This window comes from Gopherus flavomarginatus, chromosome 1 (genome assembly GCF_025201925.1).
Source record: "Gopherus flavomarginatus isolate rGopFla2 chromosome 1, rGopFla2.mat.asm, whole genome shotgun sequence".
Taxonomy (NCBI): Eukaryota; Metazoa; Chordata; order Testudines; family Testudinidae; genus Gopherus; species Gopherus flavomarginatus.
Genome location: NC_066617.1, coordinates 316,015,767 through 316,036,718, shown reverse-complemented (window position 1 = coordinate 316,036,718; position 20,952 = coordinate 316,015,767). Strand labels below are relative to the sequence as shown.

Below are 20,952 nucleotides of genomic sequence, written 5' to 3'. Positions count from 1 at the left end.
TTCTCCTCCGCACAGGAGGTACCTTTGCTTCGTAGCCGACCATCAGCACTTCCAGTTTACGGTCCTGCCCTTTGGCCTTTCTGTGGCCCCAAGGGTATTTACAAAGTGTATGGCCGTAGTCGCCACATATCTCCACCGATGTCAGATACACGTTTTTCCGTATCTGGGCAATTGGCTCATCCGAGGAGCCTCCAAGACTCAAGTCACCCAGCATGTGGGCATCGTCAAGGACCTATTCGCACGTCTAGGCCTGATGATCAATATGGAGAAATCCACTCTGGTTCCCACACAGAGGTTAGACTTCATAGGAGCTACCTTGGACTCCAGTCTAGCCAAGGCCTACTTACCACAGCCGTGGTTTCAGGCAATGGCAATAATCATCCGAGGTGTACAGAATTTCCCGACGACCTCGACTTGCACTTGTCTCGGTCTCCTAGGCCACATGGCTGCCTGCACGTTCATGACCAAATACGCCAGACTCCACCTCCGTCCTCTCCAAACTTGGCTCAACTCGGTATACTGCCCGGGCAGGGACCCCATAGACACTATAGTCACCATTTCCCCGAGCACTCTAGGCTCCCTAGACTAGTGGCTGACTCCCTCCCTGGTGTGTACAGGGCTGCCGTTCCATCCGCCTCAACCCTCAATGTCCCTGACGACAGACGCGTCATCTCTTGGCTGGGGTGCTCACCTCGGACTCCTTCGTACTCAAGGCCTCTGTTCATCTCAGGAACTAGCGCTACACATAAATGTCTGAGAGCTGAAAGCAGTCCGCCTGGCGTGCCAGGCGTTCCAGCAACATTTACAAGGCCGTTGTGTCTCAGTGTTTACAGACAACACAACAGCCATGAATTACATAAACAGGGAGGGACTCGATCTTCCCCCCTTTGTCAGGAGACCATCTGACTCTGGGACTTTTGCATAGCCCACTCGATAGACCTGGTAGTGTCCTTTCTCCCAGGGGTTCAGAACACTCTGGCGGATCAACTGAGCAGGTCCTTCCTGTGCCACGAGTGGTCGATACGCCCGGATGTTATTCATTCGGTTTTCCAGAAGTGGAGATTGCCCCACATAGACATGTTGGCTTCCCACGCGAACAGGAAATGCCAGATGTTCTGCTCCTTCCAGGGTCTTTCACCGGGATCGATCTCGGACGCGTTCCTAATGCTGTGGAAGAACTGGCTGCTCTATGCCTTCCCACCGTTCCCGCTGGTTCACAAGGTCCTGCTAAAACTCCGCAGGGACAGAGCACACCTAATCATGATCGCTCCAGCGTGGCCCAGGAAACACTGGTACACCGCGCTGCTCAACCTGTCGATAGCCAACCCAATTACCCTGCCTCTCCACCCAGACCTCGTAACTCAGGACCACGGCAGTCTTTGCCCCCCCGACCTGCAGGCCCTTCACCTCACGGCGTGGCTGTTGCGTGGGTAAACCAGTCAGAGTTGCGTTGCTCTGCCTCAGTACAACAAGTACTCCTGGGTAGCAGGAAGCCTTCCACTTGGTCAGTGTATCTGGCCAAGTGGAAGCGTTTCTCCTGCTGGTGCAGAACGCAGAATGTTACTCCCACTGAGGTCTCGATCCCTACCATCTTGGACTACCTCTGGTCTCTTAAGCAGCAGGGCATTGAGGGTGCACTTGGCGGCCATCTCTACCTTCCACCCAGGGGAGAGTGGCCACTCCGTGTTCTCGCACACTATAGTTACTGGATTTCTCAAGTCCTGGAATGCCTATACCCCCAAGTACGCCGCCCCACCCCAACATGGGACCTCAACCTGGTTCTAACCAGACTTATGTCTGCCCCATTTGAGCCATTGGCAACATGCTCATTGCTATACCTGTCCTGGAAGACAGCTTTTCTCGTAGCTATTACATCGGCCAGACGAGTGTCCGAGCTTCGTGCTCTCACGGTGAACCCACTGTATACTGTGTTTCACACGGATAAGGTGCAGTTGCGACTACACCTGGCATTCCTCCCTAAGGTGGTTTCCGCCTTTCATGTTAACCAGGACATCTTTCTTCCGGTCTTCCTCCCGAAGCTGCACTTATCGCGATGGGAGCAACAATTGCACTCCCTGGACATCCGTAGAGCGCTCACATTTTATATCGAGCGGATAAAACCATTTCGTAAAACGCTCCAGCTCTTCGTCGCAGTGGCGAACAGAAGGGTCTCCCTATCTCATCCCAGAGAATTTCATCTTGGGTGACGACGTGCATCCTTACTTGTTATGACTTGACTCACGTTCTCTCGAGCCACCTCACCACGCATTCTACCAGGGCTCTGGCTTCGTCTGCCGCCTTCCTGGCTCGTGTACCTATCCAGGAGATATGTCGTGCAGCTACCTGGTCTTCGATCCACACCTTCGCTTCACATTATGCTCTGGTTCAACAGTCCAGAGATGATAATGCAGCCTTTGGCTCAGCAGTTTTGCATTCTGCGACATCTAACTCTGACCCCACCGCCTAGGTAAGGCTTGGGAATCACCTAATTGGAATCGATATGAGCAAGCACTCGAAGAAAAGGCGGTTACTCACCTTTGTGACTGTTCTTCGAGATGTGTTTTTCATATCCATTCCAAACCCGCCCTCCTTCCCCACTGTCGGAGTAGTCGGCAAGAAGGAACTGAGGGGTGGCTGGGTCGGCAGGGGTATATATCCGGTGCCATAGTGGCGCCACTCCAAGGGGCGCCTAGCCTACCCACCGAGTGTTGCTAGGGTAAAAAATCTTCTGACGAACGTGCACGTGGCGTGCGCACACCTAATTGGAATGGATATGAGCAACACATCTCGAACAACAGTCACAAAGGTAAGTAATCGTCTTTTCGGCTAACTGGTTGCAGAATAACTTTAGGAGTTATTTAACTGTAGCACTGTTAATCACTACTGCCGTTTCAATGAGTAGTAAATAGTGTTCTGAGTGGCAATACATTGGATGTTCAGAATGATTGCACCTGGAAAGTTGTTCTTCAAAGTAGAGTCCTTATGGGTGCTCCACTGTAGGTGTGCTTGCATCCCTGCCCTGCTGATCACAGAACTTTGATAGCAGTGTCCGTTGGGCCCACTCATGCGCTGTGTCTCCTCATGCTACACCACAAGACGATCCAGTGCGTGTGGGCTAACCTTCCTCAGTTCCTTTTCAACCACCCTGGCTAGAGATGGAGCCATTAGCAGTCCACTGATTTATCTTAATCTACTTATCCATTGTAGTCTCCTAGTTATTATTCTAGTTGTAGTTTTCCTTTCTTTTCCTCTTTCTCTCTCTCAAAAACAGAAAAATAATTTTTTTCTTCCCACCTTTTCTCCCCTATCAAGTGCCCTTTCCACCAACAGCCTATGCTCTGTTTGCCAGGCTTGAAGAAGTGTCTAACTTGTAAAGAGGCAATCCTGATCACAGGTAAACACTCTCCATGCATTCACTGCCTTGGGGAAGGTCACGTACAACAGAAGTGTGGTCTTTGTCAACAGCTCTGGCCAGGATCCCACAAAAATAGAGAGCTCTGCCAAAACACTGTTTTTAATGGAGGTAGCTCTCCAACCCCAGTCACCTGGTAGTCATGAGTCTCCCCTACAGCCTTCTACATCTGAGGGCTGTGGGTCGAAGGAGGCTGCAGACCCGTATCTCAAATCTTCTAAGAAGAGAGCAGGAAGCCCCGTTCATAAGTCCTAAGATAGCGAACAAGATGGTGATTGCTTGTGGCTATCTTCAGCACTGAGACCATCTCAGACCGGCACCCATGGCTCACGGAAACCAACAGTAACCAGTACTGCTGACAGGCACATGGACCTGATGGGCATGGGCACTGAGTCATTGGCACCGAAGGATAGGAGTAAGCACTCCTCTAAAAAGATTATCCTGGTATGCGAACCTGCATCTGTACCACCAGTGGTGGCTTGATCAGCACAGTAGCCACCGGTGTGGACAAGATCCCCATCCCCCCGGCTCTGCCACTGATGCTGGGACGATCTATACAGACAGAACTCTGCCATTCAAAAGACCTCTGGATGCCCCAGAATTCCCTCTTCTCGGTACGAGCCTCTACAAGCACAGGAAATATTCACGCCATGTCATGTTCTCTGCTTTCTAGTGAAGGTTCAGACAGCAAGCCTGAGGCAGTAGTGTCGCAGTTCTCCCAAGCTCCAACAGACCTCAAGGCTATATCCACAGATGGCCCCACCACCACTGTTCTGGTATGGCCACCCCTAGGGCTCCGCCACCAACCCAATGGCCATATTGGGACCCTTGGTGACGTACTGCCAACATATCTCTCGAGCTCCAAGCCTCGCCCAAGAACTCTTGTGGCACACTCCCTTGGCCACCCCATCCAGGGGCTCAGAACCACCTTTCAACTTAGATGAACAGGAAGCCAGTAACAAAGAGGAAGTGACTCTGAGGACCGTATCCTCCTCTCCAGATGACGCTATCATGCCTTTTCCACCATCTTTAGCAGACAATTTCCATCTCTTTCAGCAACTGGCAAAGATGGTGGCAGACGCTCTCTCCAGATTCCACTGGAGAAAGTCAAGGATACCCTCCATCAACTCCTTGATATCGTCTATTCTTCTACCTCCTCAAAGAGTGCCATCCTGATTAATGAGGCCATTTTAAACCTGGCAAAGACCATGTGGCAAACCTCAGCAGCAGCAGCCCTGACCTGCAAGTGAGCGGACAAAAAATATGTCCCTGCTAAGGAATCTGAATTCCCATTCTCTCACCACCACCCAACTCCATCGCTGTGGATGCTGTCAACTCTCTTGGCCAACACCACCAGTCAAGGGCTTCTCCCTACAACATGGATTGGAAATGCTTTGATCTGTTCAGTAGAAAAGTGTGCTCCTCAGCCACTCTACAATTTCGTATCACCAACTGCCAGGCCATCACGGCAAAATATGATTACATAAACTACTCAAAGCTGAACGACTTTATTGAAAAAATGCCAGAAGCACAGCATGACTCATTCAGGGCCATTATCCAGGAGGGCCAATTAGTGGTAAAGACATTGCTGCATTCTGCCCTTGACACGGCAGATAGGTTCATCTCTACAACTGAGAAGATGCAACGAGCATCCTGGCTTCATTTGTCGGGATTCCCAAAAGAGATGCAGTCCATGGTTGAGGACCTTCTGTTTTGAGGGCACGAAGCTCTTTGCTGAGAACTGCCACCTCCCTTTATATCCTGAAGGATTCTAAGACTACCCTCTGGTCACTGGGTATCTATACACTGGAACAAAAGAAACTATTTAGTCCGCAGTCCAAGCATAGACCATGCATGTCTCAATACCAACCTCAGCTCCACTGTAAGCTGCAAATAAAGAAAGGGAAATTCCCTAAACAGAAAACATCTGGCCCACAATCTTTATACCAGCCCTCTACAGCTAAACACCACTTTTGATGGGCAGGTCAAGGCACCATTAGACGACTCCCCCCAACTGACACAGCTAGTCATTGTTCCACACCCATTTGGCCACTGATTGGCAGGGTTCCACAGTGCCTGGAATTGCATAACATCAGACCAGTGAGACTGTCTGAACTGGATACTCCATTCAGTTTTACCTCCCGACCCCCTCACAACCTTCTTCCTCATCCCTCTTCAGGGACCCTTCTCACGAGAGTTTACTATAACACAAGATAGGTCACTTCCTCCAGCTAGGAGCCATAGAACTAGTACCTCAACATCTATGAGGGAAGGGGTTCTACTCTCATAATTTCCTAATTCCCAAAAGAAAGGGAGGTTGGAAACCCATACTAGACTTCAGAGCTCTCAACAAGTTTGTCAAGCCTCAAAAATTCAAGATGGTCACCTTATTGACAATCATTCCAGCATTGGACAAGTAGACTGGTTTTAAGCCCTCAACTGCTAGGACGTCTATTTTCACATCTTGATCTGCCAGCTCACAGACAATTTCTCAGATTCACTCTAGGACACGACCACTAACAATACAGACTGCTTCCCATTGGTCTATTATTAGCCCCGAGAGAATTTTCCAAGGTTCTCTCAGTGGTGGTAACTCATTTATGCACTTGAGGGATAATGATTTATCCATAGCTGGATGATTGTCTCCTCAGAGCCCGATCTCTCTGGGAAGCTCACCAAGTCACTGACACTACGATACGTTTGTTTATAGAGCTGAGTCTACAGATCAACTCCCAAGATGTCAACCCTCACTCCAGTGCAATACCTGGAATTCATAGGGGCTGACCATGACATGTTAGAGGCTAAAGCCCTCTTACCTCAACACAGGTTCCTATCCTTAGTCTTACTCATAGACACCATTCTAAGCAGCCCACAAATACTGGTCAGGCTTTGCCTCCAACTCTTGGGACATGTGGCAGGGGCACGGTGATGATACCTCATGCCAGGCTTCACATGCCATGTCTCCAAATATGGCTTGGCTCGGTTTACAAACTGAACAAGGATAGGTTGTCACTTCCTATCAGGATCAAAAACTCCTTAAACTGGTGGAAGGGCCCAGGCAATATTTACAAAGGGATCTCCTTCTTGAAAACATCACTGTCATTGCTCCTTGCCACCAAGATATCACTCATAGGTTGGGGCATGCACCTAAATGGCCTCATGACACAAGGCAAATGGTCTCCCATGGAGATATCTCTCCACATCAATCTCCTCAAGCTGAGAGTGGTCAGAATTCCTGTACCCATTTCCTCCTACTGATCTATCATAACCTTAGTCCCAGATTTGGACCTTAGCGTCCAAAATATGGGGGTTAGCATGAAAACCTCCAAGCTTAGTTACCAGCTTGGACCTGGTACTTGCTGCCACCACCCAAAAAATTAGAGTGTTTTGGGGCACTCTGGTCCCCCTGAAAAACCTTCCCTGGGGACCCCAAGACCCAAATCCCTTGAGTCTCAAAACAGAGGGAAATAATCCTTTTTCCCTTCCCCCCTCCAGGTGCTCCTGGAGAGATACACAGACACAAGCTCTGTGAATCCAAACAGAGTGATTCCCCCTCTCTGTTCCCAATCCTGGAAACAAAAAGTACTTTCCTATTCCCCCAGAGGGAATGCAAAATCAGGCTAGCAATCCAACACACAGATCTCCCCTGATTTCTTCCTCCCACCAATTCCCTGGTGAGTACAGACTCAATTTCCCTGAAGTAAATAAAAACTCCAACAGGTCTTAAAAGAAAGCTTTATATAAAAAGAAAGAAAAATACAAATGGTCTCTCTGTATTAAGATGATACAATACAGGGTCGATTGCTTAAAAGAATATTGAATAAACAGCCTTATTCAAAAAGAATACAAATCAAAGCACTCCAGCACTTATATTCATGCAAATACCAAAGAAAAGAAACCATAGAACTTACTATCTGATCTCTTTGTCCTTACACTTAGAAACAGAAGACTAGAAAGTAGAAAGTACTTCTCCAAAGCTCAGAGAAAGCAGGAAAGCAGACAAAAGACTCAGAGACTAAATTCCCTCCACCCAAAGTTGAAAAAATCCAGTTTCCTGATTGGTCCTCTGGTCAGGTGCTTCAGGTGAAAGAGACATTAACCCTTAGCTATCTGTTTATGACACGCCCCCCAAACCCTTAGCTATCTGTTTATGACACGCCCCCCAAATTGCAGACAGTGGGGAAGCTCACTGGCGGCGATTTCCTTCTAGAACATTAAAATAAACAGATTAATACAACACATACACCTTTACATATACTCCTAAGTATATAACTAACAGACTTCTACATTTTAAGAACACTTTTTAACTACTGAATTCTGGGAAACTCTCACGGGAGAGTGCATCAGCTACTTTGTTAGAAGCTCCTGTGATGTGTTGAATTTCAAAATCAAAATCTTGGAGAGCTAAACTCCAACGAAGAAGTTTCTTGTTGTTCCCCTTGGCAGTATGAAGCCACTTTAGTGCAGCATGGTCAGTTTGTAGTTGGAACCGCCGTCCCCAAACATATGGGCGTAGCTTTTCCAGGGCGTACACAATGGCATAGCATTCCTTTTCACTGACTGACCAGTGACTTTCCCTCTCAGACAGTTTCTTGCTGAGAAACACGACAGGATGGAAGTTGTGATCTGTTGCTTCCTGCATGAGCACTGCTCCTATACCACGTTCAGATGCATCTGTGGTTACTAGGAATGGCTTGTCAAAGTCCGGGGCCCTGAGCACAGGGTCAGACATGAGCATCGTCTTAAGCTGGGTAAAGGCCTTTTGACACTCATCAGTCCACTTAACGGCATTTGGCTGGGTCTTTTTGGTCAGGTCGGTCAGTGGGGCAGCGATTTGGCTGTAGTGTGGTACAAATGGCCTGTAGTATCCGGCCAAGCCTAAGAAGGATTGGACCTGCTTCTTGGACCGTGGGACAGGCCACCTTTGGATAGCATCCACCTTGGCCTGTAGGGGGTTTATGGTTCCTCGACCCACCTGGTGCCCCAGGTAAGTCACTCTGTTTTGGCCTATTTGACACTTTTTGGCCTTAACAGTTAGTCCTGCCTGCCTGATGCGCTGAAAGACCTTTTCCAGGTGTAGTAGGTGTTCGGGCCAGGAGTCTGAAAAAATGGCCACATCATCGAGGTAGGCAACTGCAAATTCTCCCAGTCCAGCTAGTAGACCATCTACCAGCCTCTGGAAGGTGGCGGGTGCATTTCGAAGGCCGAAAGGAAGGACATTGAATTCATACACCCCTGCATGGGTGACGAATGCTGACCTCTCCTTGGCAGGTTCATCTAGCGGTACTTGCCAGTACCCCTTGGTTAAGTCTATTGTAGAGATGAACTGGGCACGTCCCAACTTTTCCAATAGCTCATCGGTACGTGGCATTGGATAGTTGTCCGGACGAGTTAGAGCATTTAGCTTACGGTAGTCCACGCAAAAGCGTATTTCCCCATCTGGTTTGGGTACCAGAACCACTGGAGATGCCCATGCACTGGTAGATGAACGGATTATACCCATCTGTAGCATGTTCTGGATCTCCCGTTCTATAGCAGCTTGGGCATGAGGAGACACTCGGTAGGGTGGGGTTCTGATTGGGTGAGCATTACCTGTATCAATGGAGTGGTATGCCCGTTCAGTCCGTCCTGGGGTGGCTGAGAACAATGGGGCGAAGCTAGTGCACAGCTCCTTGATTTGTTGCCGCTGCAGACGTTCCAGGGTGGTTGAGAGGTTCACCTCTTCCACGCCACCGTCTTTTTTCCCGTCGTAGTAGACACCGTCAGGCCACTCAGCATCATCTCCCTGGACTGTAAACTGACAAACCTGTAAGTCTCTGGAATAGAAAGGCTTGAGAGAATTAACATGGTACACTTTAGGCTTTAGTGAGGAATTGGGAAATGCTATGAGGTAGTTTACAGCTCCCAGGCGCTCTTGGACCGTGAATGGCCCTTCCCATGATGCTTCCATCTTATGGGCCTGTTGCGCCTTCAAGACCATAACCTGGTCTCCTACCTTGAAGGAACGTTCTCTGGCATGTCTGTCATACCAGGCCTTTTGCTCTTCTTGAGCATCCTTTAGGTTCTCTCTAGCAAGGGCTAAAGAGTGTCGGAGGGTGCTTTGTAGGTTGCTTACAAAGTCCAGAATGTTAGTTCCTGGAGAAGGCGTAAACCCCTCCCATTGCTGCTTCACCAACTGTAATGGCCCCTTAACCTCGTGACCATACACAAGTTCAAATGGTGAAAACCCTAAACTGGGATGTGGTACAGCCCTGTAGGCAAACAGCAACTGCTGCAACACTAGGTCCCAATTATTGGAGAATTCGTTGATGAATTTTCGTATCATGGCCCCCAAAGTTCCATTGAACCTTTCCACCAGGCCATTGGTTTGATGGTGGTACGGGGTGGCAACCAAGTGATTCACCCCATGAGTTTCCCACAGTTCCCACATGGTCCCTGCCAGGAAATTAGACCCTGAATCTGTAAGGATGTCGGAGGGCCAACCTACCCTGGCAAAGATGTCTGTTAAGGCCAGGCACACAGTGTTAGCCCGGGTGTTGCCTAGAGCTACTGCTTCCGGCCATCGGGTAGCAAAGTCCACTAAAGTCAGTACGTACTGCTTTCCTCTGGGCGTCTTTTTTGGGAAAGGGCCCAGAATATCCACAGCTACTCGCTGAAATGGGACCTCAATTATGGGGAGTGGCTGGAGAGGGGCCTTGACCTGGTCTTGAGGCTTTCCCACTCTTTGGCATACCTCACAAGACCGGACATACTTGGCAACGTCCTTGCCCATCCCCTCCCAGTGGAAGGACTTCCCCAACCGGTCCTTGGTTCTGTTCACCCCAGCATGGCCACTGGGATGATCATGGGCTAAGCTTAAGAGCTTCCCCCGGTACTTAGTTGGAACCACCAACTGTTTTTGCGGCTGCCATTCTTCCCGGTGTCCACCAGAAAGAATTTCCTTGTATAAAAGTCCTTGGTCTATAACAAACCGGGATCGATTAGAAGAGCTGAGAGGTGGTGGGGTGCTCCGTGCCGCCGCCCAAGCTTTCTGAAGGCTGTCATCTGCTTCCTGCTCAGTCTGGAACTGTTCCCTTGAGGCTGGGGTCACCAGTTCTTCCTCAGACTGTGGACTTGGGCTTGGTCCCTCTGGAAGCGATGTAGGTGATGGGGTTGTTTCCGTTGCTGGTGAACCGCTCTCCGCTGGTGCACCTGAGGGTATTTCAGGCTCTGGCTGAGCCTTTTGGGTATGGCTGTCTTTTGCTTCTGCCAGTTCTGGCTCGCTGGCGCCCTCTGGCGTTGAGGTTGAAGATGTGGTTGCACTTGCTGGTGCTGGTTGCTGTTCCAGTTCCGGGCCTGGGACTGGAGATGCTGTGGCTGTTTCAGTGGTAGGCATGGAATCCGGGTCCACTACCTCTGTCTGGGTCTCTGGTAACACAGACGGGGCCTCTGTGGACGGTTCAGGAACAGGAATGGGTCTGGAAGCTTGCCTGGTTTGGCTACGTGTAACCATTCCCACTCTCTTGGCCCGCCTCACCTGGTTGGCCAAGTCTTCCCCCAGTAGCATGGGGATAGGATAATTGTCATAGACTGCAAAAGTCCACATTCCTGACCAGCCTTTGTACTGGACAGGCAGTTGAGCTGTAGGCAAGTCTACAGCTTGTGACATGAAGGGGTAAATTGTAACTTTGGCCTTTGGGTTGATAAATTTGGGGTCAACGAAGGATTGGTGGATAGCTGACACTTGTGCCCCCGTGTCTCTCCACGCAGTAACCTTCTTTCCGCCCACTCTCAAATTTTCCCTTCGCTCCAAGGGTATTTGAGAGGCATCCGGGCCTGGGGATCTTTGGTGTGATGGTGGTGTAATGAATTGCACTCGCATGGTGTTCTTGGGACAGTTGGCCTTGATATGTCCCAGTTCATTACACTTAAAGCATCTTCCATCTGATGGGTCACTGGGCCGAGGTGAGTTACTGGAGACGGGTGAGGTTGAAGGGTAGGGTATGTGTGGCTTTACTTGGGTGGTATGTGGGGTCTTTGGCTGTCCTCGGTTGTAGGGTTTATGGTCTGTGTGCCCCCTGGGGTAATCGTTCCCCTTGACAGTAGCTTTCTTGCTTTCTGCCAGTTCCATCCATTTGGCTCCAATCTCCTCCGCCTCAGCGATATCTTTGGGATTTCCATCTTGTATGTACCGTGTGATGTCTTCAGGAACACCATCCAAGAACTGCTCCATTTGTATGAGGAGGTTCAGTTCTTCCAAGGTTTGAATGTTGTTTCCTGTTATCCAGGCCTCATAGTTTTTTGCAATGTAGTAGGCGTGTTTGGGAAATGACACCTCTGGTTTCCACTTTTGGGTTCTGAAGCGCCGACGGGCATGATCTGGGGTTATCCCCATTCGGTATCTGGCCTTGGTTTGAAAAAGTTTATAGTCATTCATTTGCAGCTTAGGCATTTCAGCTGCCACCTCTGCTAAAGGTCCACTGAGCTGTGACCTCAATTCTACCATGTACTGGTCTTCGGGGATGTTGTACCCAAGACAGGCTCTTTCAAAATTTTCCAAGAAGGCCTCGGTGTCATCACCTGCCTTGTAGGTGGGAAATTTCCTGTGCTGTGGAGCAATATTTGGCGCCGGGTTGTTAGGGTTGGCTGGCACAGGCAGCCCAGCTTTTGCCAAGTCCAGTTCATGTTTTCTCTGTTTTTCCTTCTCTTCATTCTCTTTTTGTTGTTTTTCCATTTCTTTTTGTTGTTTTTCCATTTCTTTTTGGTGTTTTTCCATGTCTCGGCGGTGGGCCGCCTCTTCTTCTTCTTGCTTCCTTCTGTGGGCCAACTCTTCTTCTGCTTGTTTCCTTCGGTAGGCCACCTCTTCTTCTTCTAGTTTTCTTTTGTGTGCTGCCTCTTGGGCTGCCTGTTCTCTTTGGTAGGCTGCCTGTTCTCTTTGGTAGGCTGCCTCTTTGATCTGTTCTTCTCTTTCTTTCATCTCCATCTCTTTTTGTTTTATTTCCAGTTGTCGCCTGTGTTCAGCTTCTCTGAATTGTTCTTTGGCCTCAATTTTTGCCTTAGAAGTCATGGTTCCTGTTTTCTTGGGTTTGGGTGCCCTCCGGTGTTTATCTTCTGCACTGCAGGTTCTCTGTTGCCTCCTGAAGTCTGCCTAGCAACAGTGCTTTTTTCCCTTTCTCTCTCTAGCTAATGTTCAATGAAAGTAAACCAGAAAAACCACTTTATTTGCATGCATATAAGTGCTGGTACTTGCCTCCTAATGGGAGGGCTATTGCATGACAAAAGACCCTTAACAGTTTGGTAATGGCTTCTCGCTTAACATGCAAGCCACAAACTGCCAGAGAGAGCAGAAAAAAAAATTCTCTCTGGTTCCCTTTTAAAACCAACTGTTTCTCTCTCTGCTAAAAAGCCCTTAGCAGAGAAAAGAAAAATATAATATTCCTACTGGCTTCTGGATTCTGTCTATATCCCACCGCTGCTACTCATGTTATAACCTTAGTCCCAGATTTGGACCTTAGCGTCCAAAATATGGGGGTTAGCATGAAAACCTCCAAGCTTAGTTACCAGCTTGGACCTGGTACTTGCTGCCACCACCCAAAAAATTAGAGTGTTTTGGGGCACTCTGGTCCCCCTGAAAAACCTTCCCTGGGGACCCCAAGACCCAAATCCCTTGAGTCTCAAAACAGAGGGAAATAATCCTTTTTCCCTTCCCCCCTCCAGGTGCTCCTGGAGAGATACACAGACACAAGCTCTGTGAATCCAAACAGAGTGATTCCCCCTCTCTGTTCCCAATCCTGGAAACAAAAAGTACTTTCCTATTCCCCCAGAGGGAATGCAAAATCAGGCTAGCAATCCAACACACAGATCTCCCCTGATTTCTTCCTCCCACCAATTCCCTGGTGAGTACAGACTCAATTTCCCTGAAGTAAATAAAAACTCCAACAGGTCTTAAAAGAAAGCTTTATATAAAAAGAAAGAAAAATACAAATGGTCTCTCTGTATTAAGATGATACAATACAGGGTCGATTGCTTAAAAGAATATTGAATAAACAGCCTTATTCAAAAAGAATACAAATCAAAGCACTCCAGCACTTATATTCATGCAAATACCAAAGAAAAGAAACCATAGAACTTACTATCTGATCTCTTTGTCCTTACACTTAGAAACAGAAGACTAGAAAGTAGAAAGTACTTCTCCAAAGCTCAGAGAAAGCAGGAAAGCAGACAAAAGACTCAGAGACTAAATTCCCTCCACCCAAAGTTGAAAAAATCCGGTTTCCTGATTGGTCCTCTGGTCAGGTGCTTCAGGTGAAAGAGACATTAACCCTTAGCTATCTGTTTATGACACGCCCCCCAAACCCTTAGCTATCTGTTTATGACATGATCACACACACAAATCCTGACAGACAGCGTTGCCTGTACGTACTACATCAGTTGGCAGAGGGGAGCCAGATCGCCCTTGCTTTGCGCAGAAGCCATGAGATTATAGATTTGGAAATCTCCCATGATGTTTCACTGTCTGCAGCATATTTTTGGGTACACAAAACTCAGTAGCGGACAGTATCAGTTGCAAATTCCCACATGACCGTGAGTGGGAGATGCACCATATATAGGTACTTCATGACCTATTCAGGCAATGGGGGATGCTGTCTACAGATCTATTTGCCATTCAGCTGAACAAGAAGTGTCCATGCTAATACTCCAGACTGGGGATGGGGTAACACTCCTTAGGTGATGCTCTCCTCCTCCTCTGGGACAGGGACCTTTTCTACACCTTCTCTCCATTTCCCTCACTGTCAAAGGTCCTGCTGAAAATAAAGAGATGGAGCTTGTGTCATTCTGAGTGCTCCTACTTGGCTGAGGCAGGTGTGGTACCCTTACCTCTCTCAGCTTGCAACATGTCTGCTGATCTCCTGGTGATTCCGCACCTCCTCTCACAGAGCAAAGGACATACCCTACATCTCAACCTGGGAATTCTCTGCCTCAAAGCATGGCTGCTGATTGGTTCGTTCCAACGCCTAGAAAGCTTCTGTTCAAGAGACATGATGCACTTACCTGCAGAAATGGTCCAGGTTTCAGATTTGGTACGTGTCCCAACAAATCTTCCCAGCGTCTGCAATTCTTCTACATATCCTAGACTATGCTTTAACCCTAAAATGGTTCGGACTATCTCTAAGTTCTCTCAGGGTCCATCTAGCGGCTATTAAAGCCTTTCACCAACCTGTAGAGTACTCAGTGCTGTCACACCTAACTACAAAAAGGTTCCTCAGGGGCATAGTAAACTTTTTCCCTCGACTTCGGCTTCCTGCCACCACATGGGACCTGAATCTTGTACTTTAGGGACTGACCAGGCTCCCCTTTGAAACCATGGACACCTGTTCACTAACATACCTATCCTGGTAGTAGCCTTCCTGGTAGTGATTATCTTGACCAGGAAAATAGGAGAGAGAGTATCTCTGATGGCACATACTCCTTACATGGTATTCTTCCGGATAAAGTTATGCTCAGACTGCATCCAGAATTCATCCCTAAGATAACTTCCTACTTTCACATCAGTTGATTCACCTTCCAGTCTTCTACTCCAAGCCTCACCAAGACAACATGGAGGATATATTGTGTATCTGGATGTCAGGAGAACCCTGGCCTTCTACCTGGACAGGACAAAGGCCTTCAGGAACTCCCCTAGGCTTTTGCTCTGCATGGTGGAAAGTTCCAAGGGCTCAGCAATATCAGCCCAAAGACTTTCCAAGTGGGTCTCGAGCTGTATCAGACTTTGTTACCAAGTTCGTCATATGATCCCTCCAGATGCCATTCATACACACTCAACAAGGTCAGTCTCCTCATCTGTTGCCTTCTTCAAGGATGTCATTATCTCAAATCTGGAGAGCGGCAACATGAGCACAAGAAAAGACAGCACATATGTGGGCCCAAAGGACACTGCTACAAAAATTCTCCCATTATCAGCACAGGGACGCAAGCATACCTACAGGGGGGCAGCCATGGGGGGGGACATTTTGAGCCATTGTTACTGCACAAGGTGAGTAACTTCTTTGTCCTTTGTTCAGACAATGAAAATAAAATGGGGAAGACGTGTTGTACTGTGTATTCTTGGATGGCATTGTTAGCAGTTTAAAAGTTCTTCATAGTTCTCTTCAGATGTTATGAGTCAACAGCATGCAGTAGGAAGGTATTTTTCCCTGTGTGGATGCTTGTTAGACATTATGATGTCCTTGGGTGAACATGCAATGTCATCTTACCTTAATATTAATGTTAATCTTATTTTTCTCTTCTTGCACCATATTGTGGTGGACCTAAAAGTTAAAATCTGTCTGTAGTATATCCAAAGTGAAGTGTTTCAATCACTTCTTTAAATTGCTCATTGTATGCTACATTAAAGGTGATATTGTCATAAAAATTGCAATTCTTATCAAGTTAAGTCTTTGACTCTTAGTTCTTATGGTGTAATCACCAAATGAACCCCAGAAGTTGTCAAAGGGTAAAGATAAGCAGGAACTACTCTTCAGTTAAGCTGCTATGCAAGCTGGAAGGCCTGTAACAGACTTAATTTATCATTAGTGCTAGGTTCTAATAATGATGGCACTGAAATGTTTCTTTTGCAGGATCATCATACCCACCAATATTCTGGTCTTCCATTTAGTTGATAGTTTCATTCACTGGTACATTTTATCTTGAAGATGAATGCAGAGAAACAGACTTTCTGAAATGAGCCTGGATCCTTTCAGTGCTTACCAAAAACAAACTTCAGTTTAGTGTGCTTTAGGCAAATGAGATCTTAATATTGCTGTGGAAAAAATATTTCAGAAATATAGTTCTGCTTGCAGAAATTCTCAATAAAACAAGCTTAAAGAACTTTAAAGTAAACATACATCTTCAGAACTTCATATTGCTGTGAAATGAGTTTATGTACAGTGCTGACTTAATTATGGATCTACCATATTTATTTATATATAAAATATCTGATCTTTGTTATATTGTAAGCGTCTCTGGGTTACATATCCATTTGGTTGACTTGTACAATAAATTGCAGTCATGTAGCTACTTGATTTTGAATGCACTGTTTTGTGAAGAAAAAGTTTAAATATTTTTCTTTTCAGCTCCATTTACCTCTCAATTCTCCTTTACCTGGAAGTGAATTGACTAAGGAACCTTTTCGCTGGGATCAGAGACTATTTGCTTTAGTTCTGCGTTTGCCTGGCATCACAACTCCAGAATCAGAGCAGATAGCAGGTGTGCCTGTTGATGACTCAGCAATTACGCCTATGTGTGAAGTCACAGGAGGTGAGTGCCATAGCTTCACTTGACAAAGTAGATCTTTCAGAAAAGTGATTTAGCATATAGCTCAGTTGTATTAGATAGTATTTGAAAATTTCTGACTCCTTGGTTTAATCTCTTTAAAACTCTAGGCACAACGAGGCTACATATTACAGCTCTCTTAGGACACAAGTAGTAAATTTACAAATAAATTCATCTTAATAGTCTTGAAAGGATGTGCATTTGCTTTCTTCAGCAGTTTTGACGAGAAGGGGAAAAATATACTTTGTGTTTTAGGCGCTCATCCAGAAGTCTTAAGAATCATGATATCTGCTCGATAGTGAGATAGTGTTCAGTTTGCTGGCATGGGACATGCCAGCATTTGAAGGCCATGGAATGTGTTTTCTTTTGAGAACTTATAAATATTTCTTAAATTAAAAATATTTTTGGACAAAAGTCTGTATTTTCCCTTTTCCTCCACTGTCTCTCGTGTTCTCTTGCAATCTCTCATGATTATCTGTCTCATTTAGATTGTAAACTTCGCTGGTACAGTCCAGGAATTTGTTTTCTCTATATAGTGCCATGAACACACACCACGTATTAAAAAATAAGAATAAAAATAAAAAAAATCCATTTGATAGTAATTGGGGTGGGAGAAGAGGGAGAAAAGGAAAAAATTTAAAGGTGTAAAAGAAACTTCAATCAGATGTGATCCCCAACTTCTCAGAATGTAAAGCAGATGCCTTAACCACTGGATTAAACAGGCTTTTTGATCCTTTTAAAAGGTGTTGAAGAGTGCCACAAGGGGGAGCTCACATTCCAAGAATGCAATAGAGACCTTAAGTTAACAAGGAAATTCTTAAAATGTAAAAGGCAATAAAGTTAAAACAAAATGTTTTCAGTTTTTACCTAGATGCGTGCAGAACTTCATTAATCATTTAATAGACTGTCTTGCTGCATCAATTAAGTGACATATGTTTTCTTTGTAACTTGTTTATGTATTTCTCCATAACTACTTCAGCAAAAATCGTAAGTCAGCCCTTCTAGTTTCTTGATGAGTAAAAATTAAGAGCTAAATGTCAGCAGCTTGACTAAGGGATGACTAAGAGGGGACATAAATTTAAAAATACTTGATAGGCATAATCTCCAAAGTAGAAGAGAAAATACATAGAGTGATACACAGAGGTATAACTAGGAATAATAAAATGAAATTATGGTAGGAAAAACATTTACAGATGTATTAAGCTGTGCAGTGTCTACCAGGGGAAGTTATGGACATACTAGTGTTTTTTACGTTCATGTGTGGAATGAATTTTATGTGCACCAATATGGAGAAGATGTGTGGTGGGGGTGGGGCCGAGGGGTTCAGAGTGTGTGTGTGGGGGGGGGATCAGGGCTGGGACAGAGGGTTGGGCTGTGGGGAAATGAGGGCTCTGGTTGGCAGTGTGGGCTCTGGGATTGGGCAGGGGATAAGGGGGCTCAGGGCTGGGGCAAAGGGTTGGGTGCAGGGGGTGAGGGCTCCGGGTAGGGGTGAAGCCTCTGTGGTGGGTCTGGGGATGAGGAGTTTGGGGTGCAGGCTGCCTTGGGGCTGCAGTGGGGAGAGAGGACTCCCCCAGCCCTCTCTCACCACAGCAGCTTGGGGCTGGGTGAGAGGGGCCTCTCCCTGACGGTGGCAGTTCTGGCTTGGCTGGGCCTGGCCTGGGCCCAGCCAGGGGAGGGGCTCCTCTCCCTGGCATCTCTGGCAGACCTGGGAGGGGCACCTCTCTTGGCACCTCCAGCTGGGCTGCGGGAGGGCGCCTCTCCCCACCTGCATGGCCCTTGATAGCCTGCTGCATGGCTGCGCAGCTTACAGGGAACATAGGATGCCCCCTTGGGAAAACAGACTTAAAATATAGTGTAGGAGACAATCTTGCATTGATGTGGACTGCGTGACCTTATAAGTCTCTTTTGATTGCTATCTTGAGCATTTTAACAGAACATAAAATCATACTAGTTGTGCTATACCTTTTTGAAAGGATTCAGTGCAATGTTTAATGGTATTAGGGCAATACCTCAGGTTCCTCATCAGGATGTAATAGAAGTACTCTTTTTTTTTTTTTTTTGGCTTTGAGATATTGATACAAAGAGCACAGCTGGGCATTATTTGTCATTTGGATCATTTCTTTACATTGACAATCACAATCCTTACTTATATTGACAGACATAATCTATGAAGACATCTTCTATTCTATAAACACAAAACTTGTTACTTTAAGTAATTGTATAGTTTGCTGATACTTTTTTTGATTTTTCTAATTACTGTGTGATTGGTTATACAGTAGTTACCAATAAGATATTTGCTAACATAGTATCTAAGGTCCTACACTATTTCCTTATACAGGTTACTTCAGAATGGTACATAACTGCAGCGCCTCAAATACCATCATGTGATATATATTGATATGGTGTTATCTGAATGGCCACTGCTTTATAAACAAAAATACCTGCTTGCATGGCCAATACAATTTTGAGAATGTAATAAACATGCAGTTTTAGAATACTTGTTACATTGGGAAAGGATGTAGATGTCTTAAATTAAATGCATTATAGCTAGACTTCTGTTAAATGGATTAGTCTGAAAATTTTGAAGCTGAAGGGAGAAATATAAAGAAGTAGACTTGTTCTTGAGACTTTCTTTCATCCTAGGTCGCTCGTATTGTGTGTGTTCTCCAAGAATGCTGAATCAGTGTCTTGAGTCATTGGTTCAGAAAGTGCAAAGTGGAGTAGTAATAAACTTTGAAAAATCTGGACCAGATCCTTCAGCAACTGAAGGTATTTCAAAAATTCTACATACTTTTGTAACAAATTAGATTTACACTTGATATTCAAATTTAACAATTGCCAGAACTGTACATAGTTTAATTTGGAAGAAGCACTACAGTGTTAGACACCATTGTTCCTTTCTAATGTAGTAATATGGCCACATTCTTGAGTGGATTAAATTTCTGTAGATTTACTCCTTTTTATAAATAAAAAATAAATAAAAATTAATAGAGATATCTGATCTCCTAGTACTGGAAAGGACCTTGAAAGGTTATCGAGTCCAGCCCCCTTCTTTCACTAGCAGGACCAAGTACTGGTTTTGCCCCAGATCCCTAAGTGGCCCCCTCAAGGACTGAACTCACAACCCTGGGTTTAGTAGGCCAATGCTCAAACCATTGAGCTATCCCTCCTCCTGCAGCCTATTTGTTCTAAATATGAATAACTTGCCTACTTATTCTAGAACATGTTCATGGAAAATATGAGCTTTTTTCTAACCTTGAAGTGTTGTACATTAAAAGTTCATTGGTGTCAGTCATATTAGAGTAATGTGTGTTAAATCTTCATGCACCAGGAAAATATTTGATTCATCTAGTATTTGTGATAAGGAAAGGAAACTTCAATTGAGTTCACAGTACATCAGATAATAGAACTATTTTTTTTTTCAGACTCTCATTCAGTAAGCATTCATCAGTGTTACTCAACTCTAAATTAGTTAGCATTTTTGCTGGTATGTACTATTGTTGTGGTTTCTCATGTACTTTTAAGGATATCCCTCTTAAGGTGTATAAAAATCCTTGCACACGCCATATAAAGTGTTTAAATAATTTGAAATACTGTATAATTAAATATAGAGTTATGGAGGTAATTTTGTTTTTTATAGATGGACAAATTGATATAGCTCGGTCTTTTGGACCCCACCCTTGGCACAGCTGTCACAAACTTATCTATGTCAGACCAAACCCTAAAACTGGAGTTCCCATAGGCCACTGGCCTGTTCCAGAATCCTTTTGGCCAGATCAAAATTCTCCAACATTGGTAAGTACTTGAAGTGAGGGAAAAGTCATTTAACTGCTTCCTGTTCATGGGTTTTAAATCCTGGGCTACCTGGTTCAAATATGAGCACTGCAAAGGAAATTCAGGCTAAAGTCTGAAAGGAAATGCAGCAAACACAGCTGTTTCAACTGGTGTGAATAAGATACTGAATGGCAATTAACATACTATGTTCATTGTGGAATAATTGCGTAAGAGACATCTGCTTCTTTAAGAAACAAACTGCCTATAAGATTTTTATTACTAACATCTGAACACAATGCTATGAACATAAAAACATCTTACTTAAATGTGTCTCTGTGGAGTTTGAACAGAATTCAAACTGAGAATTTTCCCTTAGGACACAATTTAGAATGCAAACGAAGATCCTAGAACTGATGCAGGTTCATCTCTTTATTTTGTTAACTATCATATTTAACCATCCAAAAGACACTATTGTT

The 20,952-nt window shown here is 45.6% G+C and overlaps 1 protein-coding gene across 6 annotated transcripts in view; it reads left to right on the top strand.

Annotated features, from left to right (window-relative positions):
* Positions 1-20,952, top strand: part of INTS6 (integrator complex subunit 6) — a 100,288-nt gene that overhangs the window by 30,884 nt on the left and 48,452 nt on the right. For all 6 annotated transcript variants that reach the window (XM_050948138.1, XM_050948139.1, XM_050948128.1 and 3 more), the window contains 3 exons: positions 16,504-16,687; positions 19,346-19,471; positions 20,343-20,497. In XM_050948138.1, the coding sequence (XP_050804095.1) occupies positions 16,504-16,687; positions 19,346-19,471; positions 20,343-20,497 (465 nt within the window). The remainder of the gene's footprint in view (positions 1-16,503; positions 16,688-19,345; positions 19,472-20,342; positions 20,498-20,952) is intronic.